This window comes from Lethenteron reissneri, chromosome 20 (genome assembly GCF_015708825.2).
Source record: "Lethenteron reissneri isolate LAM-NWPU_2019-01 chromosome 20, ASM1570882v1, whole genome shotgun sequence".
NCBI classification, from domain to species: domain Eukaryota; kingdom Metazoa; phylum Chordata; class Hyperoartia; order Petromyzontiformes; family Petromyzontidae; genus Lethenteron; species Lethenteron reissneri.
This window is the reverse complement of record NC_083798.1, coordinates 9,902,618-9,926,012: the sequence shown is the minus strand read 5'-3', so window position 1 is coordinate 9,926,012 and position 23,395 is coordinate 9,902,618. Positions and strand designations below refer to the sequence as shown.

The following is a 23,395-nucleotide window of genomic DNA, read 5'->3' as shown; positions in this document are numbered from 1 at the left end:
CCCCCCCCCCCCCCCAAGTTCTCGCCCAAAATTCCAGAAACGCGTTCGTCGTTCTCTGCCGCGTTTGAACGTTCCTGCTCGCTGTCACCGACCGCTTCGCATGACGGGCCTCGGGGTCCCAGGATCCACGACTGTCATTCTACAAAAGGCTGTTCTAGATTTTCATTTTCCCAGCTCTGTGTTATTTTCACTCGGCTCTCCCCGTGCCCTGCACTCGAGTGACGCGCCTCCGGGCCCGTGCGTTGTGATGCTCGTCCGTAGACCGCGGCGTGGGGCGGCACTGCGCGGAGAGGATCTGCGCTCAGCTCTGCACCAACTTGACCGGCGGGGGCTTCATCTGCTCTTGCCGGCCCGGCTACACCACCAGCGCCAGCAACAAGAACGACTGCGAGGGTGAGCCCCACGTGCAACAACAACATCAGCAGCAGCAGCCGTTACCACGGCGCTTGTGCCAGGATAGGTGCACTTGGAGGCCGTGTCAAAAAGACAAAGATCCCCCGTATAACATTAACAGACTGTTGGGGCGAGTGCTGTTATCGAACACCTATAAAGGCCGGCATGGTACACGAGCAGTGGGTGGCCAGCACCATACCCGGCCACTTTTGTCTCCCCTGTGGCGATGTTTACACACCACACCAAGTGCTCATTTGAGTCGACGTAGGGGAGGCACAGGGCTGGTTCATCACTGGTGTTGGCCGTGGGTGGGAATCAAACTCGGGTTGCCGGATTCGTAGTGCATCGCACTAACTGCTACACTACCGCTGCCCACTCACGCCCACTCACTCAGCCACACACTCACACACACACTCAAAGACTAAGATCCCCCGTATAGTCTTAACCTAGGTGAGGCCCAAGACCGGTTCAGATAATTGTCACTGGTATTGACCGTGAGTGGGAGTCGAACCCGGGTAGCCGAGTTCATAGCGCAATGTGCTAACCGTCACCCTACCGCTCCCCACAAGGCCGGGTCAACACACACATTCTCATACATTCACACACATACACCAACATACGAAGACAAGATCCCCTGTATAGCTTTATTCAAATAATCAATCATTCATTTGTACGGAAAGTCCCATTTAGTCAGTTGCCCAGTGAGTGTGCGAGGGAGATCCGTGGTGCATCAGCAGAGAATGAGAGCAACGGAACAAACAAGCACTTGATTACTGGTTCTGAAATCACTCATCAACAATTACAGGCTTGGGTGACAATTTTACTCAGGTAGCTGAGTTTATAGCGCAGCGCACTAGCTGCTACACTACCGCTCGCCGCACGTGTACGCAATCGCAGACGCGCACGCGTGCACACAGTCGGCAGTGCGGCCCTCGTCAGGCCAGGTCATGTGCCGCCTCGTGTCCCTCGTGCCCACGTGCTCGTGTGCTCGCGTCAGATGTGGACGAGTGCAACGCGTTCGGGAGCTGCGCCCAGCTCTGCAGGAACTCCAAGGGCTCGTTCGAGTGCTCCTGCACGGACGGGTACCGGTTGGTGGGGCACGGCACGCAGGCGCGCTGCGCCGCCCACGGTGAGCGGACGGACGCGCACGCACGGGCGCACGCACGCGCTCACACACGCACACGGTCCCGCCGGCTCGTGCGGTGTCGGCGCTAACAGGCGGTCGTGGCGCGCAGGCGAGGCCCCGCTGCTCCTCCTGCCGGACGGCGCCGGGATCCGATCGTACAACCTCTCGTCGGGGACCTTCCGCGACCTGGTGTCGCGGCGAGACGGCGTGCAGGCGCTGGACTACGACTGGGACCTCAACGGCACCGGCGCCAGTGGGTCCCGCGCTACCCACTACGGCACCGGCTTCACGCTCGCAGCTTGCGGGTCGTGGGGGATAGTTGATCGTACTTCACCACACCGGTCATTGCTGGTTGGTAAAGGCCAGCAGCATAGACGTGGAAACATAGAAGTGCAGTATAGCATTTTGTTGGACCACCCGCTGCTGCCCACCACGCTGTCATTTCAGAAGTAATCTAAAGGGAATCAGACAATTTATCGGCAGCACAAATGCATTAAGGGGCATGTTTGATATGAGAGCAGAGGTGTGCAGGAGGGAGGCAGGGCTGGGATGTTCCCCTCTTGATAACTTCTACTAGTTTTTAAAGGCTTGCATGGTCTGGATGGAACCACCATATATTCACGAGTTAATTCATCCGTACACCCACTCAGGGTGGTTAAGATCTACAGACTCCGCACTTCTGTGCGTACCTCGATCCCGGGTGCTTCCTTTGAGTAAAGGGTCACTCGTTGTGTCTGTGCCACGGTTGTGGAATTCTCTACCGTTGGACATTCGTTCATCCGATAATGTGGATACTTTTAAGTCTCGTCTGAGAACCACGTCATGTCAAGGCAGTTTCATCTATGCAGCTTCTACGTCTCTCTTGGACTTTCCTTATCCTTATTCTTACAAGGCGCCTTACAACTAAATGTAAATAATTATTATTAACGTCCGTATCGTGGGGGAAAATCCATGCAGCATTTGGAGAACTCCGTTTCACGCTCAAAATGGCGTGCGGTCTGCGCCGGGTCTGGCAGGCATGCTGTACTGGACGGAGCTCGGCGCCGGCAACGGGGCCCCGGGCTCCATCAAGCGCGCGTTCGTACCCGCGGGGGCCACGGGCGGCGCGCTGAGCCCCGCCGTGGCGACGGAGCTGGAGACCGGCGCCATCGTCCAGCCCGGAGGCATCGCCGTCGACTGGGTTGGCAGGTCGGGGCCGGAGCGCGATCGCCGCGTGACGTGCATGTCGCTCTCTCTCTGAACAACTCGTCCTGTCCGTCGGTGACCCTTGCCGAGAGCCAGGGGATGGCTCGCTCGTCATTCATCACCGCAGCTTTTATTGGCAGTGGAATGAATCACAGGAGCACTGTAGACACGAATAATAGTGACGAATATCTGACACTGGGCCTCCCCTAAGTCGACTTAGCCATAAATGAGTACCTGGTGCTCTGTGTAAACATTAGTACTGGGGAGACAAAGGTGGCTGGGCATAGTGTTGGCCACTCTTTCCCTCATGTGTAGTGCCGTGCTCACTAACAACACTTGCCCCAATGATTATGTCAAGGCTATACGGGGAACCTTTGTGTGGGTGTGTCATTTAGGCTCCTGTACTGGACGGACGAGGGCGCCGGACGCGTGGAGGTGGCGCTGCTGGACGGGCGATACCGCACTCAGATCGTCTCCACGAACCTACAGCAGCCATCGGCCATCGCCCTCAACCCTGTGCTTGGGTAGCCCATTCAACCCATCAACTCATCACACCACCGCCCCACTGACTCATCACACCATCGCCCCATAACCTTGGTCACCCCATCATGCTATGAAACCATTGCTCCGTCACACCATCACCCCATCACACCATCATTCCAACACCCCAATAACCCTGATCGCCCCATCGCCCCATTACCCCTGTCGCACTTCCCGAGGACCACGCTGTACACATGCAACACCAAGTGGAGTAGTTGTGCGAATGTATTCGGATAACAAAACCACCGTGCATCTGTGCTGCCGGTATCGGGTGATTGGGAAGTGGGTAAATACGTGTGCTGAAAACTACGCGATACAACACGCAATTTGAATTAACAAAGCATCTAATTGTGATCGTGTCTCAAATCGCTGTACGAGAGCGGAGCACGCATTAGAAGATGGGGCAATGAAGAGAGAGGGTAGCGAAGGGCAAACTGCTGCCGTATGAGAGGTGATGAGGGAGACGATAGAGAAGTTGTTAGCGCACGACCCTGCGCCCTGGGCCCTGTGGCTCCGGGTCCTCACGTGTGCCGCCCCGCCCGTGGCCAGGCTCATATTCTGGGCCGACCGCGGGGAGCGGCCACGCCTGGAGTCGGCGTGGATGGACGGGCGCCAGCGGCGCGTGCTGGTGTCCGACGCGCTGGGCTGGCCCACGGGGCTCGCCGTGGACGTGCATGCCGGCGGGCGGCTCTACTGGAGCGACGCCAAGGAGGACGCCGTCTTCTCCGTGCGCCACGACGGATCCGACCGCCGCACCGTCGCCTCCAGGGGTCCGTGCCCGCCCCTCTCATGTCGCCCGTGTGCTCCCGCAGCCTACTCGGTCTACGCTCGCGGCTGCTGAAACCTGCCCTTCGTTGATTACGTCCACCAGCTTTTCTTGAGCTGGAGAACCTCGTGGGTGGAGGGCGGCCGAGGCGTTGGTCACAGGCTCGCGGTTGCATCAGATCGAATTCTACTGATGAGGATTGGGGATAGGATGGAGATTCGCTTGGGGGCTTTTGTCAGCGGGGACCCCTAGAAAGGGTGCTCACTATGGGGCTTTGCCGGGAGGCACTTAGGGGTTGGCATGGGAGGGTGGATGCTGTCACGCGCTTTCTCTGCGCATGTTCCCACACCTGACTTTTGCCTCAGACGCAGCGGTTGTTAGTTTCACACGTGTGACTGGCTACGTGTGTCCGCGTCCTTGGATGTCACGAGAGACGCATTGACAATGCTTGTCCTGGACACCTGGGGACTTAAATGTAGTCACGAAGCCCGAGAACCATGGTTGAGGATTCGCGATGCGGGAAGGGAGGGATGGGTTCGGTTAAACATCACGCGACGCTCTCGGGCTCAGCGAGTCCGCGAGTGCCGCCTTATTGCGACAGTGTGCGAGCTCTCGAGGAAGTGCACGAGGCGACGCGCCGCGGGATCGCGCGCGTGCGCCTTCGGTCCGCGTTCGTGACCGGCGCGTGGCGTCGGCGTTGGCGCAGGGCTGGGCGGCCCCATGAGCCTGGACGTGTTCGAGGGCGAGCTGTACTGGACGACTCGCGAGAGCAGCCAGGTGTGGAGGCAGAGCAAGTTTGGCCGCGGCGTTCACACCAGGGTCCTCACCGCCTCCCCGTGGCTCACGCAGGCGCGCGTTTACCAGCAGCACCGCTACCCGGCCCACGGTAAGGCTGTCCTCCCGTGCCCGTGCAGAGTTCGTTGACGGTTGCGAAAGGCGGCCCTGGAGGTGGCCGGGTGGGTCAGAGGTCGGAGCACCGCTCTGGCAACTGCTGAGGTCCTCAGCCGACACGGGTTTATCGTGTCGGCCCGGTCACCAATGACTACAATAAAAAAAAACATCGCATAAAAAAAATTACATGAATAAAATAACGGTTTGACTGCTGCATGACTAACATGTATAATTTGGCAACGTGCGTGAGCAAGGGCTGCCCCCTACTGTGTGGATCAGAGGTCACTTGAAAGGATCTCAGGGTTAGCTCTGTGGTGTCCGTTTGTGCGGGCCGTTCTTTCACCATGAGGGTTGCGAGAGCACAGCGTGGAGGCTTTGTCTCGTGACACGATGCCGCGGCACAATCAGGATAAACTTGAATAAAAAAATTACTTCTGTCCGTTGTTGTTGCAGTGAAGAATCCGTGCGCCAACAGCAGTTGCAGCCACCTGTGCCTCCTGCGCCCCCAGGGCCACAGCTGCGCGTGCCCCCAGGGCTCCCACTTCCTCCCCGGGAGCTCGACCCAGTGCGATGCAGGTTCTCTTCATTCCGCTGCTGAAACACGCATGCCTCGATACTTTGAGGTTGCGCTCGGAACAATAGCTGCAAAGTGCGTTGAGAAAAAACTCATGCTCGGAATGGCACTGAGAGACAGCAAGCAAAACACATGGATTAAGAGAAAATGTGCACTTTCTGTTCGAGATTTTGACTTTAAAAAGTAAAGGGGCTTGAGCGGAGCATGTCACTGGAAAGGACGATGACCAGTCGGTGAGAATCATCACGGAGTGTCAGCCAACGGACGGAACACACCCGAGAGTATGTCCACTGTGGAGATGGAGTGATGAATCAGCGTTTGTGCAGGTGATGGGTGGATTTTTGCATTCGCAGGAACAAGAGCATTGGCGATGGCTTGGGGGAGGCCTTCATCCAACAGTGAATTGATCCGTGCTTGATTAGCATAATTATGATACTAGAGATCCTGTTTTGTGTTGGTGGCCACGCAGTTTTTTCTAATTCAGAGTTTTGATTCACGTCTCCGGCCACAGCCGAGGTGCCGCCGGTGATCCTGGAGCTGCCGTGCCGCTGCGTGAACGGCGGGACGTGCGACGCCCGTTCCGAAGTCGCCGCCTGCACGTGAGTGACCGTCCGCGCTGCCCCCCGTGCCGCGCGCCACTCGGCTCTGTCTCCGCCCTTCTCTGCGTTAAAATTTTCTTCCACCAGCCATGCCCACCCCCGTGACTCTGCCACCCAACTATCCTCCCCATTTCCAGATGCCCCGGAGGCTACGTCGGCCGCTACTGCGAGATGGCCAAGGTCCAAGGCGCGCCGTCCAGCGGTGAGCTCCCCCCGTCGCTCGCGAGGACGCCATGCCACCTCGGCTTGCGCGCGCCGCACGATGCGTCTCTCTTGCTCGCCGTCAGTGGCGTAGCCGTCGGGTGTGTGGGCGGCGTGACTGTACCGGGGGGCCCCATGGGTAGGAGTGGAGCACCGCGGCGAGCGGCGAAGAGGAGAGATAATTGAACAGGGGTCCCAGTTTCATTGCTTGCACCAGGGCCCGTGCCAACCTCGCTACGCTCCTTATTGGCACGCATCTATAGATGCGCCCATCGTGTGTGTTTTTTTAGGCTTATTAAATGACATCTGTAATCTTGGGCTAATGTTTTTGCTGGGGAACAGCTTATTGTTGATTGGTTCACGGGTGATGTTGTGCGTGGGGTTAGGCTTTAGGCGTAGATTGAATAGTATGGCTGTGGATAGGCTGAGATTTAGGGAAAGGGTTAGGGTCAGGTGTAGTGGGTGCGTTTTGGTGGTTACAGCCGTAGGTTTCGTCTCCGGTGTTTGAGAGCTCGTGTTGGTGGTGCTGACGCAGCGACGCTGGCGGCCGCGCTGGCCGTGGTCATCACCGCGCTGCTCGCCGCGCTGCTGCTGGGCGTCTGCGTGAACCGCCGCCGCAACGGCCTCTCCTTCCCCTGCCTCGCCTTCCGGCCGCGACTGCCTCAGCTGCCCAAGTGAGTCAACGAAGACCGCGGGCGCCGGTACCGCCGGTGCCGCCGGCACCACGCTGCCAGCGCAGAGCGACGCAAGTCGGCGCTGGCTTTTTCGTCAATTGAATTGCTTTCGTTCCGGGTGCTCGCGCGTGGCCAGGTTGGGACGGTTCCTGAGGTTTAAGGACGAGGACGGCGGAGCGCTGTTCCGGCGCGGGGCGGACGTGCGAGTGGAGCTGGGACCGGCGGCGCTGCACGGGGACGCCGCCATCGACGCTGCCATGCAGGCCGTTGCGTCACACGCTCCGCGCTCGCGCCTTATTCTCTCCGCACGCGCCCCACAACGTTGGGGGATTGCAATCGTATTGTTCTTGCATAGTGCCCGCTAAGGGAAAGTAACTTTAAAGAGTTTCACAAGATAATTCACAACTCGTGTCTTGAGTAATATAATATAATCTTCAGTATCACGCATAAAGGGGAGTATTGGTACTGCATCGCGCTGCAAACCCAGCAACCTAAGTGTGATTCTCAGCCACAACAAACGAGTGGTGAGTGATGTCTAAACTGGTCCTGTGCCACCCCCACCAAACCCTTCGTTGACCCCTATTGAAAAAGTATGGTTAAACATCCCCCATGACTGACAAGGCATGGAGAAGCCTTCATCCAATAACAACATTATTATCTGTACATAACGAGTGAGAGGTTACGAGCCACGATTACTTTTCGCACCATCATCGCATGAACACGTGTGCCAGTACAGCATCAGTGGTGCAGGCTGTTCCCATGGTTTGTGTCGCATGCCAGTCCATTCGTACTCTCTTATTTGGCTCCGGACTGCTCGACTCGCGTTAAAAGTAATGCCAAGAATCCCCCCCCCACCATCGCTGACTCTTGAGACTGCTCTACTTTCTCGGGAAAGCAATGTTTTTTTTTCTTCTTAAACAAAAAACCTCGGTCTACTCGACAACACTTCAGATTGCAGGATGATTACTTCTAAATCTCTGGTGCCACTTTGGGTCAGATTACACGCCGATTCATTTTTAAGCTCTTGGAGCTTTTTGGCCTCAGGGAAAAACGGTGGGGGGGGGGGGTTGGTGGTGGGGAAGTGGGGGGCGGCATGCGTAATAGAGCACGAAAGCCGATCCGCCCTGTCTCGATCCACACGCAATTACTGCCCGTGGGGGCCCCCGCGATTGTCGCCCGTGAAACGGACACGTCACTTAAATCGAGGGCCGCACGGCTGCCCACTCTCTGCGTCTCGGTATTCTGGGGAACGCTAAAATTCGACCGTTTCCACCCCACGCAGAACGAAAACTTCATGTCGACGGACAAGCCGGGCATTGTGTTCGAGAACCCACTGTACGGATCCCATCGCCCCCCGCAGGTCTGTGCAAGCGTGACCCACGGCGGGTTCAAGGTGATCACCGCGCGGCGGTGGTGCACGCCTGTAATCCGGCACTGTGGAAAGCGGGGGTTGGCGGATCAGAAAAATGTCACGAAACTCCCTCGCCATGGGTACTGAGGTCGTGGTTTGCCAGGAGGCGGTACAGCAAGTGATTGTGTTTCCCTCTGTACGGGGATAGCGTGTTTCTCCAATCGCACGTGTGGGTTTTCTTCTGGCACTCCGGTTTCCTCCCACATGTATTGACTAAATTGGCTAAAAGCAGCTTTGCGATATGAAGGACTGAAGAGCTGGGGTTATTGTTGGTAGCGCCGGCTCACCACCTGGCTGCCTTCCTACTAGTCTGGTTCCTCGCGCCCATGTAGTTTTCGCCTCGACAGGGAGAAAAAAACGTGCTTTGGTACGAGCCTAAATTGTTAGTTTAAATGAACCCCCAAAAAAACCCCTCGTGATTAATGCAGCACGATGAGGGCTGTGAATTTACACCGTGTTTTATCGCATTGCACCCGCTGTTGATGGCATGGGAGGCTTGTGTGGTGCGACACGGCAGCGAGACGTTGGGGGAAAAGTGAGTCCACCGCCCACTGAACGAACACTTCGGTCTCATTTCGACAGTCGTCCCCCGCCGACCCACCCGGCGCCGCCCGCACCTTCGACAACCCGCTCTACGACGAGGCGGCCGAGCCCAACAGAGCGACGGCGCCACCGGCCGAGGAGCCCGTGATGACCCCTGGCATCGCCCCCGCGGCAAAGGTCGGGAAGGGAGCGGTCACCGAGTCACACCTCTACGTGCGCTGCGTGGAAGGCCACGGTATAAGTAACACACACCCTGACCAACGTTCCCGCGTTGTGCCCGTGCCTTGCAGGTGACGCGCAAATGGAAGAGAACCGGAAAGAGGGAAAAAGGCACAACCCATTTTGAAAATCCAGTTTACAGCCAGGTGAGTGTAGCTGGAGCAGAAAAGGTTATACTCATCGCGGACTGATTCACCGACTCACCCCCCCCACTCTCCCATGTGATTTGAGGAATTATCGCTTCACCACACGAGCCAAATTGTAACAGCGCATTTCTCGCTAGCAATGTCAATTATAATAAACTATCCACGAGCATATGAATTGATAATAATCAATGAGTCGTGAAATGCCAAGTCAACACCGCGATGCTGTCAAGCAGCAGTAGAGCGAATAAGACTAGTGTTTGTGATGTACGTGTATGTCAGTTTGAACATGAAGTTGCTTTGTCAGTGAATGGTGCCACACGATGGGCAAGCTGGCTCCAGGGGCATCCGGGTCTTTATAAACGTACCCAGAGGTCATAGTGCAGCGCCTCGATAGCTTGCCAGACCGCGGCTTAGTGTGCCACTTTAACACCACAGCCAAGTTAATGCATCACGTCCCAATTTTCCAGCAAATTTGGCAATTTCATTGGAGAGGATTTCACAAAACCCTGCATTATTTATTCTAACGCCAAATACACACTGATAGTTGAGCCTTGTCGGTGGCCTTACAGCTGTCATCACACCCCTCCGTGACCCCTGCCTTCCCCACGTAGCAGGGAACGGACCCTCAAAAGGTGGATCAGGCAGCCGTGGAGAATCCCCTGCCCCTCCCGTTCAACTGAGCCGTGCGGCGCTCGCTGCACCAGTCGGCGGACACAGCTGGAAGTGACCATCAGCTCCGGATGATGAGGACACCGCTTGCAGCAGTCGTCACATCAACCAATGGGCAAAAAGCAATTTGTGGGAACAATGCACAGCGGTTCTAGCCGATGGTACATTACAATTGTATTTAAGTGTGGTGGCCAATGGGGATCGATTAACACTGCAATGTGAATTGTATTTAATGCTATGGGAAACAATAAGAGCTTCTACTGTTGATTTTGTGTAGAACGGGAAACGTTGCAAGGCGCCAAGATAATGAACAGAGCGCAGCATTCTCGTACTGATCATAAAACAAACTATGACTTTATCCTTGCACTGAACTCTTCCCAGATGAATGTATTTACTTTTATCACCTTTTAATATTTGTACATTTTCATGCTGAATTGCAGCCAAATGTGTAGATTTCTTAAGACGTTTCCTGAAATAAACGTGGCCTTGTGTCGTCTCCAGTGATGTAAAATTTAAAACATGGATCAGACATGACTGAATTGTCTTCATTCCGTTTATTTTTGATCACCGTTAGTGCAACCATGATTTCTGGATTTGTAAGCGCAGCTTCATTACCCCCCACCACAATCTTCACAGTCCTTTCACATGCAATCTGTATGTGTGTCTCAGTGCTATTTATTTTTGAGGCTTGCATCAAGTGAAACACAAAAAACCCATTTGATTCATTCAAAATAACAGAAACTGACCTAAAACAATGCACCTTCAATGTAGTTTAAAAATACGTGAGGAATTCTGAGAGGTAGGCTATTGGAGCAAGTTCTATCCCAGGACCAGATGTGGGCTCTGCCAGAGCCCTTCTTCACACGTGATCAGGGCCCTCCAGGTGAGAAGTGCATTAGGTTCCAGACCACGGCTTCCTTCCCAATCTCATGCCACATGCCATGCTGCTAGGCCACTGAATGAGAAACGTGGGGAAAACCCTACTTGTAAAAAATGGAAACTTTAATATTTAGTGTTGACTATCAAGTCTCTGATTATCATGTCACAGGGAAAGGCTGTGTTCTGGCAAGGTGTACTTAACACGGCCCTTCTACGCTTCTGGCGGCCGCTGGGCAGCCACATAGTCACGCACAAGAACCTCGGCCTCGGCTCGCCGGCTCATCTTGTTGGCTTTGCCCTGGAACTTGGGGCCCTTGCCGGCCCCCTTCCCTTCCAGCACTTCCGCCACCCTGCACACCGAAGCGCACACACTGTTATGTCACCCTGCACAATTTTAGTTAAAATAAAATTATTTTGAAGCTATCTTGAGTATCACAACGGATTAAGTTTATTTTCACATTTCTAGAAATCATCCATATGTTTCAATATTAGCTTGTTCGACATGAAGGATAACATAAATGAACGAAGCTCTGTGTAAGCACCTGAACATAGCCATTGGCCATTGCTTTGACATAGTTTAGCATAACTATCACTGTTCGCCTTCTATGTTCTACTACCCAGGAAGGCAGTAGAGGATTGCGTCTTACTTTGGGCCCAGTTCCTGCACGGCTTGCTGTGGCCCGGCCACCAAGAACAGTCCAGCTGCCTTCTCGTCCCCCACGCTCAGGAACACCAGCACACCCTGCAGATGGAACAAGAGGGCCAGCGATACAACTTTCTCGGTTTACAGCAATACTGAGAAGGCTCACAAATGAACCCTGTGGGGGTAAATATATTTAGAATATAAAACGGTTCTCAAATTCAGAACAATTTGAATCTCTTACCTCGCTTGAAAGTTCGTTTGCAATTATATTCATGAACTCATTGTCTCCTTCTTTCCTGCATTACAAAATTCATCAAGCTCATGTTTTATTTTAAACATACCTTTTCCAGGTAAAAAAGGCACGTGATTGCGTGTGCAGTAAACGGTGCATTTAAAATGTAAAACCAAAAGACTGACCTGTGCATAGAGAACATCCCACTGCGACTGGCCTCCTCGCGACAGCTCTTGGCAGTGAGCACGGCCAGGTCACGCAGCAGAATGGTGTTACTCTGTATCCCACGGGAAATGAATACGAGGGGGTTACCAGAAGCAACAATGGACTGACCATCTCAGTGCAGTACTTACAAGAACGATGCTTGGGATGTTCATGTTTGACATCAGGCCGGAACAAACTCGTGAGGTTTGGAAGACCGTGCACAATGCCACATGTGCTTGTACCTCTGGATAATGATTACGTAAATGTAAGTTGGGGTTTCTAAAGTTTCTAAATGTACCCATATTGAAAGATGTGAAATTGTAAAGAGGACCAGCCTCCAACTGACTGGTAGGCCTCACCTTCTGCAACAGTTTCGCTTGTTTCTGGAGACGGTCCACAGCCTCCACCTGTTCCTCGGGCCCCACCCTCCAGGGCAAAACAGAGAAACACAAGGTTTAAAAGAACTCTGCGGTGAATTATACATTTGGTTATAAACCTACAGGTTAATAACCAGATTAATGGCACCAAACAGTGCATTTGCGGCGTAGCTTAAGCAATGCTCACTTGACGAGGGCGTTCAGAGCCCTCTCGTTCGCGTAACTGCGTTCACAATACTGCAGCACGCGGTTTCCCGCCAGGAACAAAATGTTGGTCTTGTTCTTTTTTCCCTTCTCGGCGCCGAAGATCTTGATTGCCTGTAGCTGGCTGAGGTTGGAAACGTGAGTCCCGCAGCACATGTTGGCATCCACTGCCTTGATGTCGATGATCCTGACAGGTCCCACATGGTCATCCGGCAATCCTCGACTCCGGAACTACCCGGACCCCGTACCGGAAAAGACAAAAAGCCAATCAACATCAGTGCCCACACTTCACAGTGAATATCAACCACCCTCCCATGCAAGGCGCTGCAATCACCTGTGCCAGCTCTGGATCATCCGCCTCGTAAACGTGGACTTCTACGGGAACGTGCTCACGGATCTTGGTGTTGACTGCGAGCTCCAGGTCACGAAGTTGCTCGGCCGATACACTCGGCGTGTCCAACTCGATGCTCGACCGCTGCTTACCCAAGTCCCTTCACCACCGCGGGCAGCACGCACAAACACAATGAAGCATGCCAATATGGTTGGCCATTTTTGCCAGTATAGTCGTTTCAACTTAATTTCAGTGCAGTGAGGGTAAGCAAACTTGATATTTGCAACAATTACCAAGATGTTGTTTTGAACCCATACATGGAGTCTGCCAAGGCAGTGACAAGGTGCTGCCCTGAAAATGGAGAAAAAAAATGTTTAGCTGCCAGCATATATATACTAGCCTTTTGCCCGTCCAAGGATGGGTGTATTTCAGTAAATCTGAAACTTGCAAGCGAAAAGCAGACTGCGACGTGATATTCATTGCATCAATTTGTGTGCAATTTGTAAGGGCGTGGTGACACAGACTTATTTCATTTTAAGGTTATAATCCCTTGTTCATCGTGACATCCTTTTTACTTCTATGTCTCAATAGCGTTAAGAAGATCGCGTGACCTGAGGGTTCTGCCTTTGAGGTGAGGGTTGTAAGTTGACGCTGAGGAGGAGGGAGGAGGCGCCTCGCCCCCCCATGTTGAGTGGCGTCACCCGCTAATTAATATTAATGGTGGGGGTGTCCATTTGGAAGATGTCACCTCTTCATGATTGTGGGGGGCTGTTCGATGTAGAGTGACATCACCTTCTCATGATTATTAATGAGGGGGGGGTGCTACATGTGGAGTGACGTCACCCGCTCATGATTATTGATGAGGGGGGGGGTCCATGTGGAGGACGTCACCTGTTCATGAGTATTAATGAGGGGGGCTGGCCGACGTGGAGTGATGTCACGCGCGGGACACAGACATTCTTGGCTCATTATAGTAGTAAATGTGGGACGTCTTTCGCACCGTACGTAGCCAACCGTGCTAATCAGAGGTGCGGAAACCCGCGAGTGAAGCTACATTGGCCACAGTGGCACAACGCTTGCACGACACATTGTTCGTCCCATTAATGAGCAGTCTTACCAGAGTGCTGTTGCATGTGGTCAAAGCGACGCGCCCAATCAACTCGCAGATCCACGCTCACCCCAACCTCTAGGGGCGACTCCACGAAGTGGACAGCATCTCCACCTTTCCGCGTCACTCGCAGCACCGACAGCCCATTAATGGTGCCAAAGTCATCCGGCTGCAGGGGCAGAAGATGGGGGGGGGGGGGGGGGTGGTTCATCAACACCACGCCAGCTCATTTGTGCGGTCTGTCGTATGAGGTGCGCAACCAAATGTTCGTGAAGAGCGCTTTGGTGCTTCTTGGCTGCACTGCCCGACACAATCGTCAGCCACAGGGCGTTTTGGAAGGCGGGCTTCAATGCCGTCCCTTGCCTCACCTGGCCTCCACCTTCAGGGAACAGGACGGTGTCCTCCAGTATCACCTCGAAACCCTCAATTTTCTTCTTCTTCCCGTTGGTCTCCGTGTGCAGCACGGCGGGCGCGCACGACCGCACGCCGGTGGTCAGCTGCACGCGGACCACCACCACCACGGCAGTGACGGTTCAGTGGTTTGCAGACAGAGGGCGCCAATACACGCGTTCTTAAATCACTTCACAATATGGAACCTCCTGGTTACACCAGCCCACAAGGGATTATTGTGTCCGTCGTACAGGGAGGGGCTGGGTGGGGGGTGGGGCTGGGTGGGGAGGTGCTGGTCACCCCGTGGTGCCCTTATAAAACTCAACGTTTAACCTACTCACGCCGGCTTGTGCCCGCCCTCACAGTCGGCCATATTTGCAGAATACACCACGCCGCCGTTGACCCTGCAGGCCATTGACCGAGCAACCCAACGTTCCGACCAGCTCCCTCTGCAGGAATGTGTTCTGTATTTCTGAATCGTTTAGGCTGGAGGAATCCGATGAGCTATGAAGCTTTTTTTTTCTACAGATGTCCGGTCGTGTGCCCCAACTTAGACGTTGGGTCACACTGTCTAGGTGAAGCCATAATCCAATTACAAATATGGGCCATACACACTCAAGGATTAGAGACCCCATTTCATCATCATAATACACAGCACATCATCCACGTGCAAGTCCCACATGAAGATGACGGCGGCGGTGATGCCTGTGATGCTGAACATGACAGGGAAGTGATAATGATGACGTTGATGATGGTACAATTACCGTATGTGTGTTGATGCTGCAGCTGACAATGACTGTAATATGCTAAAGTCACAGTGCGGTGAGTTACCGAACGTCATGATCAGGCCCCTTACTGGTGATCGCGCTGTGCCTGATGCCAGCGCAGTGATCGCGTTGTGCCGCTGCCCATCGTGGCCTCATCACGACACGACGACAGTGGGATAATGACGATGTTGCTGATCAAGACAGAAGTATGACGGTGTTGATGATGATGATACACAACACCACATTTACACCACAGACGCGTGCCGCTAATGGCGAAACGCTGTGTTCCGGCGCGGCACCGCCACCACTCTCGTCCTCCTACCTCCTTAAGGAAGCTGTCCTTTTGACACATGAACGCCATTACCGCAACAACGACAACAACCGAAACGATGGCAAAACACACGGGGCGAGCGAGAGAGTAAAAGAGAGGAGGGGGGGGGCCCAGCTGTTGCGGGCCGGCCGCGACCCGGAACTGGCGCCCTTTGACCCGGAAGCGGCCCCCTCCCCCGCACGCCCCCCTCGCCACCGTCCCCGCTCACCGCCACCCCACCACGGCCGACGTCGCTCGCCCCTCGCCCCGGCCTCTCTCAATCCGCGTCCATCCTCGTCCAGAGCGGCACCGTCAAGCGGCATCAGCAGCCCGCAGCGCGCAGGCAAACTCGACGCAGCCTCTCGCTCGTTCCTTCAGCCAAACGCGAGGTGCTCCATCCCCCCCCACACACTGCCCCCCCCCCCCACACACTGCCCCCCCCCCCACACACACTGCCCCCCCACACACTGCCCCCCCCCCGTGTGTTATCCCTCAATGTTGCCCTTCGCTTGCAATGACCTCGTCTTCCGTGAGTTCACCCGATGCTCGTCCGTTCATTCACTCATTCATCGCTAAGCCCGTCCAGTCACTCGTTTTATAAGGAGGTCATTCGTTATAAGACATTCTGCCATTCATTCGCATGTCAATTCATGCGCTCACCCCATTTGAATTGATCTGTGAATTCACTCGCTCATCCGTTCTCCCACTCACCCAATTCCACAAATTACAACATTCAATCGCCTATTCACTCATTCATCCATTCAGTATCCCCTGCACTCGTTCATTCGTTTATTATTTCAATCTTCATTTCACCCCGCTCCCTCCGCTCCTCTCTCACGTTGCATAATCAGAATCTTTATTTAGAGTCGAAGAATTCTATTCGAGCTACGCATCTCTTTTTCCCTCACACATGTCCACAATATCGCCCGCCGTGGCGGTGGTGGTCGACGCCAGGAGAGCGATCGCGTCGCACCCCTGTTGAGCGAGTCCCCTTGCTGGGGGCAGTCGGCTGCCCCCCACACCCCCCTCACCCCCACACCCCCACACCCCTTCACCCCCCCCACACCCCTTCACCCCCCCCACACCCCTTCACCCCCCCCACACCCCCCACACCCCCACACCCCTTCACCCCCTCATCCCCCTCACCCCCACACCCCTCACCGCCCCCCACACCCCCCCACACCCCCTCACACCCCCTCACACCCCCTCACCCCCCCCACACCCCCTCACCCCCCCCCACATCCCCCCCCACACCCCCTCACCCCCCCACACCCCCTCACCTCCCCCCACACCCCCTCACCCCCAAATTCCGTGTGTGTACAGGGAGGGGAGAGGGGTCCATTTTTGACAGATTTGTGCGTTCCTACTCAATGGATGGCCCCATACCCCCTCACAACCCCCTCACCCACCCCTCCACCCCCTCACCCACCTCTCCCTCCAGACCCTCACCCACCCCCTCACCCCTCCCTCACCCACCCCTCCCTCACCCCCTCCTCCCTCACCCCCATCTCACTCCCATCTCACCCACCGCTCACCCCCTCCCTCCATCCACCCCCTCACCCACCCCCTCCATCCACCCCTCACCCCCCCTCTCACCCCCTCACCCACCCCCTCCATCTACCCCTCACCCCCTCACCCACCCCTCACCCCCCCTCTCACCCCCTCCATCTACCCCTCACCCCCTCACCCACCCCTCACCCCCCCTCTCACCCCCTCCATCTACCCCTCACCCACCCTCTGTGTGTTTTGTACTGCACTAAGAGTGGTGGCAAAATACGTGAATCGCAAAGGATTCTGTTGTGTATCTCAGTACAAAGCAGAGCAAACACTGACATCATAACAATAATATACAACAGTGATCGTGACGGCTGATGGCAAACTAAAGCCCCCGACGACGGATTAATACATTAAAGACACTAACTTCTACCGATAGATGGCGCTAGTACTTTGTGTGCATACATAACTCGAGACTAGGCCTCGGTAAGGTAAAAGTTAAAAGATAAAAAGAACGAGCCTACCTTTACCCTACCTTTTACCTTACCACAATACAATCACTCTACCCTACCTTTTACCCTTTAGCAGGTAAGGTAAAAGGTAAAAAGCAACGAGCCTACCTTTTACCCTTAGCCCATACAAATTACCCGATTACAGGGTAATTACTTTAGTACTACACATGACAAAGGTTTATAACGGTAAACGCTAGGTAGAGCGCTTTATTCATATAGAATACTCTCGATGATTCCAATTGTACACGCTTTCTTTGAACTCACTCTGTCCGTTGTTGTCATCGTTGTATCCTCAAATCTTGTAACTCAATTTTAACCCACTTCCCAATGTGGTATCGACTGCAAACTTGGTATACTTATGTCATACTGATGACAACACTATATTCTATCATTAAAAATATATATATTTTTTAAACATTATTTTTTATATGTTATGTTTCGGCTTGGGTCTAAGAGTCCACGCTCAACTGACGTTGGCTGTAATTGGCCACGGCCCCTTACGCTGTGGCAAGCTTCGGGGCCACTTACTGGAGTTGTGGAGGTTTGCATTACTCGTACATTTCATAAAAGCGTGTTTAATTTTTTTTTATATTTATTAAATGGAAACCACAGACTGCGCCACGGAGCTTTTCGCGGTAAACAAGGCACCGTATTTACGGGGTAATACTTCATGCTACCTTTACCCTACCGGGTAATTCTTCCGAGCTACCTTTACCCTACCCTTTACCTTACCCCTTGGCATGTCGACATCTTTACCCTTTACCCTTTTATCCGGTAAAAAGGGTAAATTACCTTACCTTGCCGAGGCCTACTCGAGACTGCAGTGGTGATTGTTGGTCGTAGCTTTCTGGAGGAGCCCGTTGAGATCCAGCGGAATGGATCACCCAGCGCTTGGTATGTAGCGTGAGGCAGCTGCTCGAAACCAGTGAGAATGTCAGAGGGGAGGCACAGCCTGCGACGTGGATACCGTGCAGGATACGTTTGCAATGGGCGCGGGGAAATTCAGCGCCACGTTGCGGCGACAGAACACGCTTATACACAACACGAGACGTATACTTTACAAACACCGTGTTGACATGTGGTGGTCTCTCACTGTTGTGGCCTTAATGGTTTTGGGGGGGGGGGTGCTGGGGGAGGCGTGGGCACTCTTGGTATTTATTGGGGGGGTCACATACCGAAAAGGTTACGAACCACTGGCTTAAGATTGAAACATGCTTTGATGATGATGGCGCGACAGTGATGATGTTTATGGTTATTGATGATACCAGCTTGTTAAAATCGTACACCTAAACCATTTAATGGTGACGCTTCAATTTTCATTTCATTTTGGACAACGTTAGATGCTCGGCTTTAGTCAATTTATCTTCAGGCTTACTCAGTGAAATACAATTTGGATTTAAAATATAACGTGTAAACCGTTTCTCACGATGTACAGAAACATTTAACATATTTATAGAGAGGCAAGCAGTCAGGGAATGAAGGAAGGTACTGTTTTGAGCCTGTGCTTTAACAATGACCAGGCAAATGAACACCGTTGATAGCTGGGAGAAGGGAGTGCTGGAAGGCAGCGCTTGCTGAGTGTCACCATGTGTGGTGGGTGGCATTTCTCAAAGCTGCAAACTGTGCTCCTACAGATCTACACAAGGGCAGGCAGAGGGCATGTTCCACTCAGCTTGGCATAATGGGTCAGATGTGTGGTAGAGATCCCTTGAGGTACCAGCGGCCAGAATACAGCCCATTATTACTGTCCCTCTCTCTGCCTTGGTCCAGATATGCCCATCCAGACGACTGACACGGCCCCAGTGGCCCAGAAGGAATCGCGCCCAGTTCAGGTGGAGTCTGGTGAGTTTTTCTTCTCCCACATAGATTGTTTTAATATTCAGTTGCATTTGTCCCAAGTGCACTCATCCCAATAAATACACTTCCCTGTGTCGCTTGTAAACACCATGACCATCAGACTTGTCACCGTGCACCGTTTCATCGACTGAAACATTCTTCAGCTCACGGTACTTGCATTGAATTGTGGATGTGAGAATCGATTGTCTACGATTTTTGCAGAGTGTGTGCTAATGTTGCATTTAGGTTAATGGAGAAAGCAAAACTGTATTATACAGAACAAATGCAAAACTATATATGAGAACGTAAAAAAATAAAAAAATACCTGATTCTTGAATTGAATCGTGACATTGAAATGTGAAAATGAATTATATCGTTATTTGGTTAATAATTTCACACTCAAGGACTGCATACCTTAGCATTCTTACTCTGGTCCTATGTTGTAGTCTCGCAGTACCATCAAGGTACACTCTTCGAAGATTTAATAGAATGGTTCATGATTGAGTGGGAAATTCATATTTAGATTGGCATTTGTAAATCCTTAAGCATCATGCTTTGTCATGAAATATAACTGGCATTGTGTTAGAGGATTATTGGGAAGGATACTTACTGCTCTTCCTGTTGCATTGCTTACCTTCCAAGCCATATTCACTGCTCTTGTAATCATCAGTGGGAGTATCTAAATTACGAATATCTTTAAACCATTTTTATGGTATAAAGGAGGTAGTAGTGCCCACTATCGGTGATGCCCCAAGCAGGAACTGCCTTTTCACTCAAATAACTACTGCACCTCATCACATGTCTATGATTGCTATTTTGATAAAATGCTTTACTCTTTTTCGATTTAAAGCTTTCGTGACTGCAGGGATTCATCTTCTTGGTTCTTTCGGTAAAGTCACGTGACTTTACCGAAAGAACCAAGAAGATGCTTTACTCTGTTTAAAAAATGTTTTTTAAATTTACATTATTGCTCCTGCATTGGTAGGTAAGTGTTTTTCAAGTTTGCCATTTTAGATTGCTGTGTTTTGAATGCCATTTTAACACGGTCATGTATATTAATGTCATTTCCCGAAAGGATCTGGAACAGAATCGGACAGCGATGAGTCCATCCCTGAATTGGAGGAGCAAACAGACTCCACATCACAGGCCCATTCTCAGCAAGCACAGGTACAGCCATGCTTAAAGTGCATGGTTTTCTACTGGTATCTGTTTTATGCCAAAACCAGAAGTAAACTGTGAGCGGAAATGACATCAACCATGTCTCTGTGTTTGTTGCAGCTGGCAGCTGCGGCAGAGCTGAACGAAGAGTTGGTGAGCAAGGCCAAGCAGAGCCGCAGCGAGAAGAAGGCCCGTAAGGTCAGGAGCGATAAGGAGACAGATATGATAGTTGTGGGATTCCCTTACTTTTTTTTTGCAATGAAAATGACTAATAATTAGTAATTATTTGATGATTTGAGGTTTGCTTTGTGCCCACAACCCTGCAGGCCATGTCAAAGTTGGGGCTGCGCCAGGTGGGCGGTGTGACGCGCGTCACCATCCGGAAGTCCAAGAACATTCTCTTCGTTATCACCAAGCCTGATGTGTACAAGAGCCCCGCCTCGGACACCTACATCGTCTTTGGAGAGGCTAAGGTTCGCTGATGTATTCTATTTTATATCTGTTCCATTGGTGCTGCAAAATTAACAAAAAGAAGTTCACGTAACAGGAAAAGGTTCAGTAGTCAGGGTGTGCTCCGTGACATACAGAACTGGTGTGATGTCTGCATCTGTGTTTCCATGCAGTTGTGGCTTCACTTGGAAGAAATTAAGGAATGTTTTTATATCCCGCTGACGCCAAATGCTGTTCAAATATTTTATAAGGGCAATGTGTGGCAAAAGTATGTGGGAAATGGAAAATGCAGACATTGACGTGGAAATTGTATTGCTAGACTTGTATGAATGTTAAAGTGTAAAATAAGCCACATGAGCATTCGAGTTTGCGAAAATTAATGATTAATAGATCATTCTGGCAATTGTGTTGTAGAATATAGATAATGAGAACACAGATGGAAAACATGTTTCTTGTAATCAACACTATTGCAGCCGCGGATCTCTGTGCCGAGTGTGGGTTTGTGTGCGGTGTTTGTTGTTCCTGTTGCATGCAGATTGAAGACCTGTCCCAGCAGGCGCAGATGGCAGCGGCTGAGAAGTTTAAGGTTCCCGGGGAGGCAGCCCCGGGCGTGCAGGAGCGCGTGCAGCCACCCCCCGTGCCCGAGGAGAGCGAGGAAGAGGAGGAGGTGCATAAGCCGCATTCCCCCAACATGAGCACGATAGAACGCCGGCTTTATCTCCACTGGCCTTGGCGCTGTGTGTCTTGCAGTCCTATACTGCCACCCTGTGACCAAAACAACACACTGCGAACACATTCCTGCGGAGGGAGCTGGTAGGAACGTTGGGTTGCTCGGTCAATGGCCAGGGTCAACGGCGGCGTGGTGTATTCCGCAAATATGGCCGACTGTGAGGGCGGGCACGAGCCGGCGTGAGTAGGTTAAACTTTGAGTTTTATTAGGGCACCACGGGGTGACCAGCCCCTCCCCACCCAGCCCCACCCCTCCCACCCCCCACCCAGCCCCACTCTCCCCACCCAGCCCTTCCCAACCCTCCCCTCTCCACCCAGCCCCACCCCTCCCATTTTTGGATGCACGACGGACGGACGGACACAATAATCCCCTGTGGGCTGGTGTAACCAGGAGGTTCCTACCAGTATTATTTTGTTCTTATCGGGAAGAGTATTTCCTGTACATTCGGCATGCAATGATTCTGATTCACGGTGATTTGAATGTGTGAATCAAATCTCTTTTTCTCGTTCATACTGTTATTTTTATTGTTTTTCACGTTTTGTTTTATGCTTTTAGTCCAAAGGTAACATTTGCATAACATTTTCATAGTTTATACATTCTTACACACGAGTCAATACATGCATTTAAAGTGTGCCTATGTGACCGGCCCACACCGACCGGTGTTGTGAGGTATCGTCAAATAACCCCTATAACCCAACCCGCACAGCATGGAGAGGCCTTCATCCAGTAGTGGCATTACAAAAGGGCTGTACTTGATATGTGGTGATTTATTTATTATTACGTTTGTTTACCAAGGAATGCCTCACTGAGTCCCAAAAGCCTTTTTAAAGAGGGTTATGCCAAGCTTTTGCAGGGGGGAGTTCTGTAGCTCTATGTAATCCCAATTGAGTAAATTTCAGTTACATTTGCATCTTTGGGATGTTTTATCCAATACCAGTCTCATTGCTCTTTTTAGCTGGTGATCATTATTATAAGCATTGATTTTAATCAGTTGGTGACTTGTTACATGCCTAAGACTTGAATAAAGACCAAATCAAATGGAGAAAAATAATAATAATAAACTTATTTAATGTGGCCGGAAAATGTTAATCAATTCTGCACTTGTCCGCTGTGTATTAGGTGGACGAGACTGGCGTGGAAGCCAAGGACATCGAGCTGGTGATGTCGCAGGCCAATGTGTCACGCTCAAAGGCTGTGCGTGCACTCAAGAACAACAGCAACGACATTGTTAACGCCATCATGGTGAGCACAACTCTGTACACTTCACCAAAATTGTGAAGGGTTTGAGCAAGCACCGCTGTGTGCCCATTGATGGTGTTGTGTGTTATCATTGAGCTAATTCTAAGCATGTTCTATCTGCCCTCTTCCCTTGTTTCATTCACAGGAATTAACAATGTAGTGCCCGTGACATCTCGGAGTGGACTGCCATCTCCACGTTTTTACTCCGTGTCTCAATAAATACGAACATATTTATCACAACTCATGTTTTTGTGCTTTGTTGTTTTTATGTGATACTTTTATTGTTGTTAGTACTCTGAGGTTTATGGTGGAGAAGTAAATTAGAATATTGCTGTTCCTTGAGTTTGGCAGAGAAATTCGATGTCACAAGAACATTTCGCCAAAGGTTCTGCCACGCTTGGCTGCACATTGTCACAAGACTCGCACTTAATAATTTGATCATATATAGTAGATAATCGATTATCCGCGGGCTTTGTAGGGAGGGGGCGCTGGATTTTCAAAAACGACGGATAATTACATTGTTTCGATTTAAAGCTTTCGTGACTGCAGGGATTCATCTTCTTGGTTCTTTCGGTAAAGTCACGTAGAATGTAA

General features: G+C 52.1%; 3 protein-coding genes across 4 annotated transcripts in view; 2 read left to right on the top strand and 1 right to left on the bottom strand.

Annotated features, from left to right (window-relative positions):
* The window catches only part of LOC133344725 (low-density lipoprotein receptor-related protein 2-like), a 96,920-nt gene extending 86,461 nt beyond the window's left edge, over window positions 1-10,459 (top strand). Inside the window, 16 exon segments of the mRNA XM_061554823.1 lie at window positions 262-393; window positions 1,391-1,522; window positions 1,629-1,772; window positions 2,536-2,707; window positions 3,100-3,228; window positions 3,794-4,014; window positions 4,717-4,896; window positions 5,355-5,477; window positions 5,987-6,074; window positions 6,212-6,276; window positions 6,811-6,949; window positions 7,086-7,215; window positions 8,232-8,309; window positions 8,943-9,080; window positions 9,194-9,268; window positions 9,880-10,459. Coding sequence (XP_061410807.1) covers window positions 262-393; window positions 1,391-1,522; window positions 1,629-1,772; window positions 2,536-2,707; window positions 3,100-3,228; window positions 3,794-4,014; window positions 4,717-4,896; window positions 5,355-5,477; window positions 5,987-6,074; window positions 6,212-6,276; window positions 6,811-6,949; window positions 7,086-7,215; window positions 8,232-8,309; window positions 8,943-9,080; window positions 9,194-9,268; window positions 9,880-9,948 — 2,015 coding nt within the window. The 3' untranslated portion in view covers window positions 9,949-10,459.
* A 17-nt stretch (window positions 10,460-10,476) lies between these two features.
* Window positions 10,477-15,547, bottom strand: AARSD1 (alanyl-tRNA synthetase domain containing 1). Its single transcript, XM_061554825.1, has 11 exons — window positions 15,395-15,547; window positions 14,284-14,412; window positions 13,925-14,084; window positions 13,101-13,158; window positions 12,811-12,967; window positions 12,460-12,707; window positions 12,255-12,321; window positions 11,877-11,968; window positions 11,701-11,755; window positions 11,464-11,558; window positions 10,477-11,166 (listed from the first exon to the last, which is right to left on the bottom strand). Exons 1-11 carry the CDS (start codon window positions 15,431-15,433, stop codon window positions 11,028-11,030), a joined length of 1,239 nt encoding a protein of 412 aa, XP_061410809.1. The 5' UTR covers window positions 15,434-15,547; the 3' UTR covers window positions 10,477-11,027.
* A 45-nt stretch (window positions 15,548-15,592) lies between these two features.
* LOC133344728 (nascent polypeptide-associated complex subunit alpha-like) lies at window positions 15,593-23,041 on the top strand. 2 transcript variants are annotated; one of them, XM_061554826.1, is made up of 8 exons: window positions 15,593-15,771; window positions 19,159-19,230; window positions 20,300-20,391; window positions 20,503-20,580; window positions 20,709-20,855; window positions 21,368-21,499; window positions 22,682-22,804; window positions 22,947-23,041. In XM_061554826.1, exons 2-8 carry the CDS (start codon window positions 19,161-19,163, stop codon window positions 22,959-22,961), a joined length of 657 nt encoding a protein of 218 aa, XP_061410810.1. In that variant the 5' UTR covers window positions 15,593-15,771; window positions 19,159-19,160; the 3' UTR covers window positions 22,962-23,041. The 2 variants fall into 2 exon arrangements, with proteins under 2 accessions (XP_061410810.1, XP_061410812.1); XM_061554828.1 differs by having other exon boundaries at window positions 15,619-15,725.
* Window positions 23,042-23,395: the final 354 nt, after the last annotated feature.

What these genes read in the sequence shown, in the direction of transcription:
- AARSD1 (XM_061554825.1), bottom strand. Translation starts at nt 15,433, where the DNA reads ATGGCGTTCATGTGTCAAAAGGACAGCTTCCTTAAGGAG. An exon ending in GGGTTCAAAACAACATCTTG is followed by an intron (nt 12,968 to 13,100) that starts GTAATTGTTGCA and finishes GCGGTGGTGAAG; the next exon opens with GGACTTGGGTAAGCAGCGGT. An exon ending in GGGATGTTCTCTATGCACAG is followed by an intron (nt 11,756 to 11,876) that starts GTCAGTCTTTTG and finishes TTTGTAATGCAG; the next exon opens with GAAAGAAGGAGACAATGAGT.
- LOC133344728 (XM_061554826.1), top strand. Translation starts at nt 19,161, where the DNA reads ATGCCCATCCAGACGACTGACACGGCCCCAGTGGCCCAGAAGGAATCG. An exon ending in CCCAGTTCAGGTGGAGTCTG is followed by an intron (nt 19,231 to 20,299) that starts GTGAGTTTTTCT and finishes ATTTCCCGAAAG; the next exon opens with GATCTGGAACAGAATCGGAC. An exon ending in CCCATTCTCAGCAAGCACAG is followed by an intron (nt 20,392 to 20,502) that starts GTACAGCCATGC and finishes TGTTTGTTGCAG; the next exon opens with CTGGCAGCTGCGGCAGAGCT.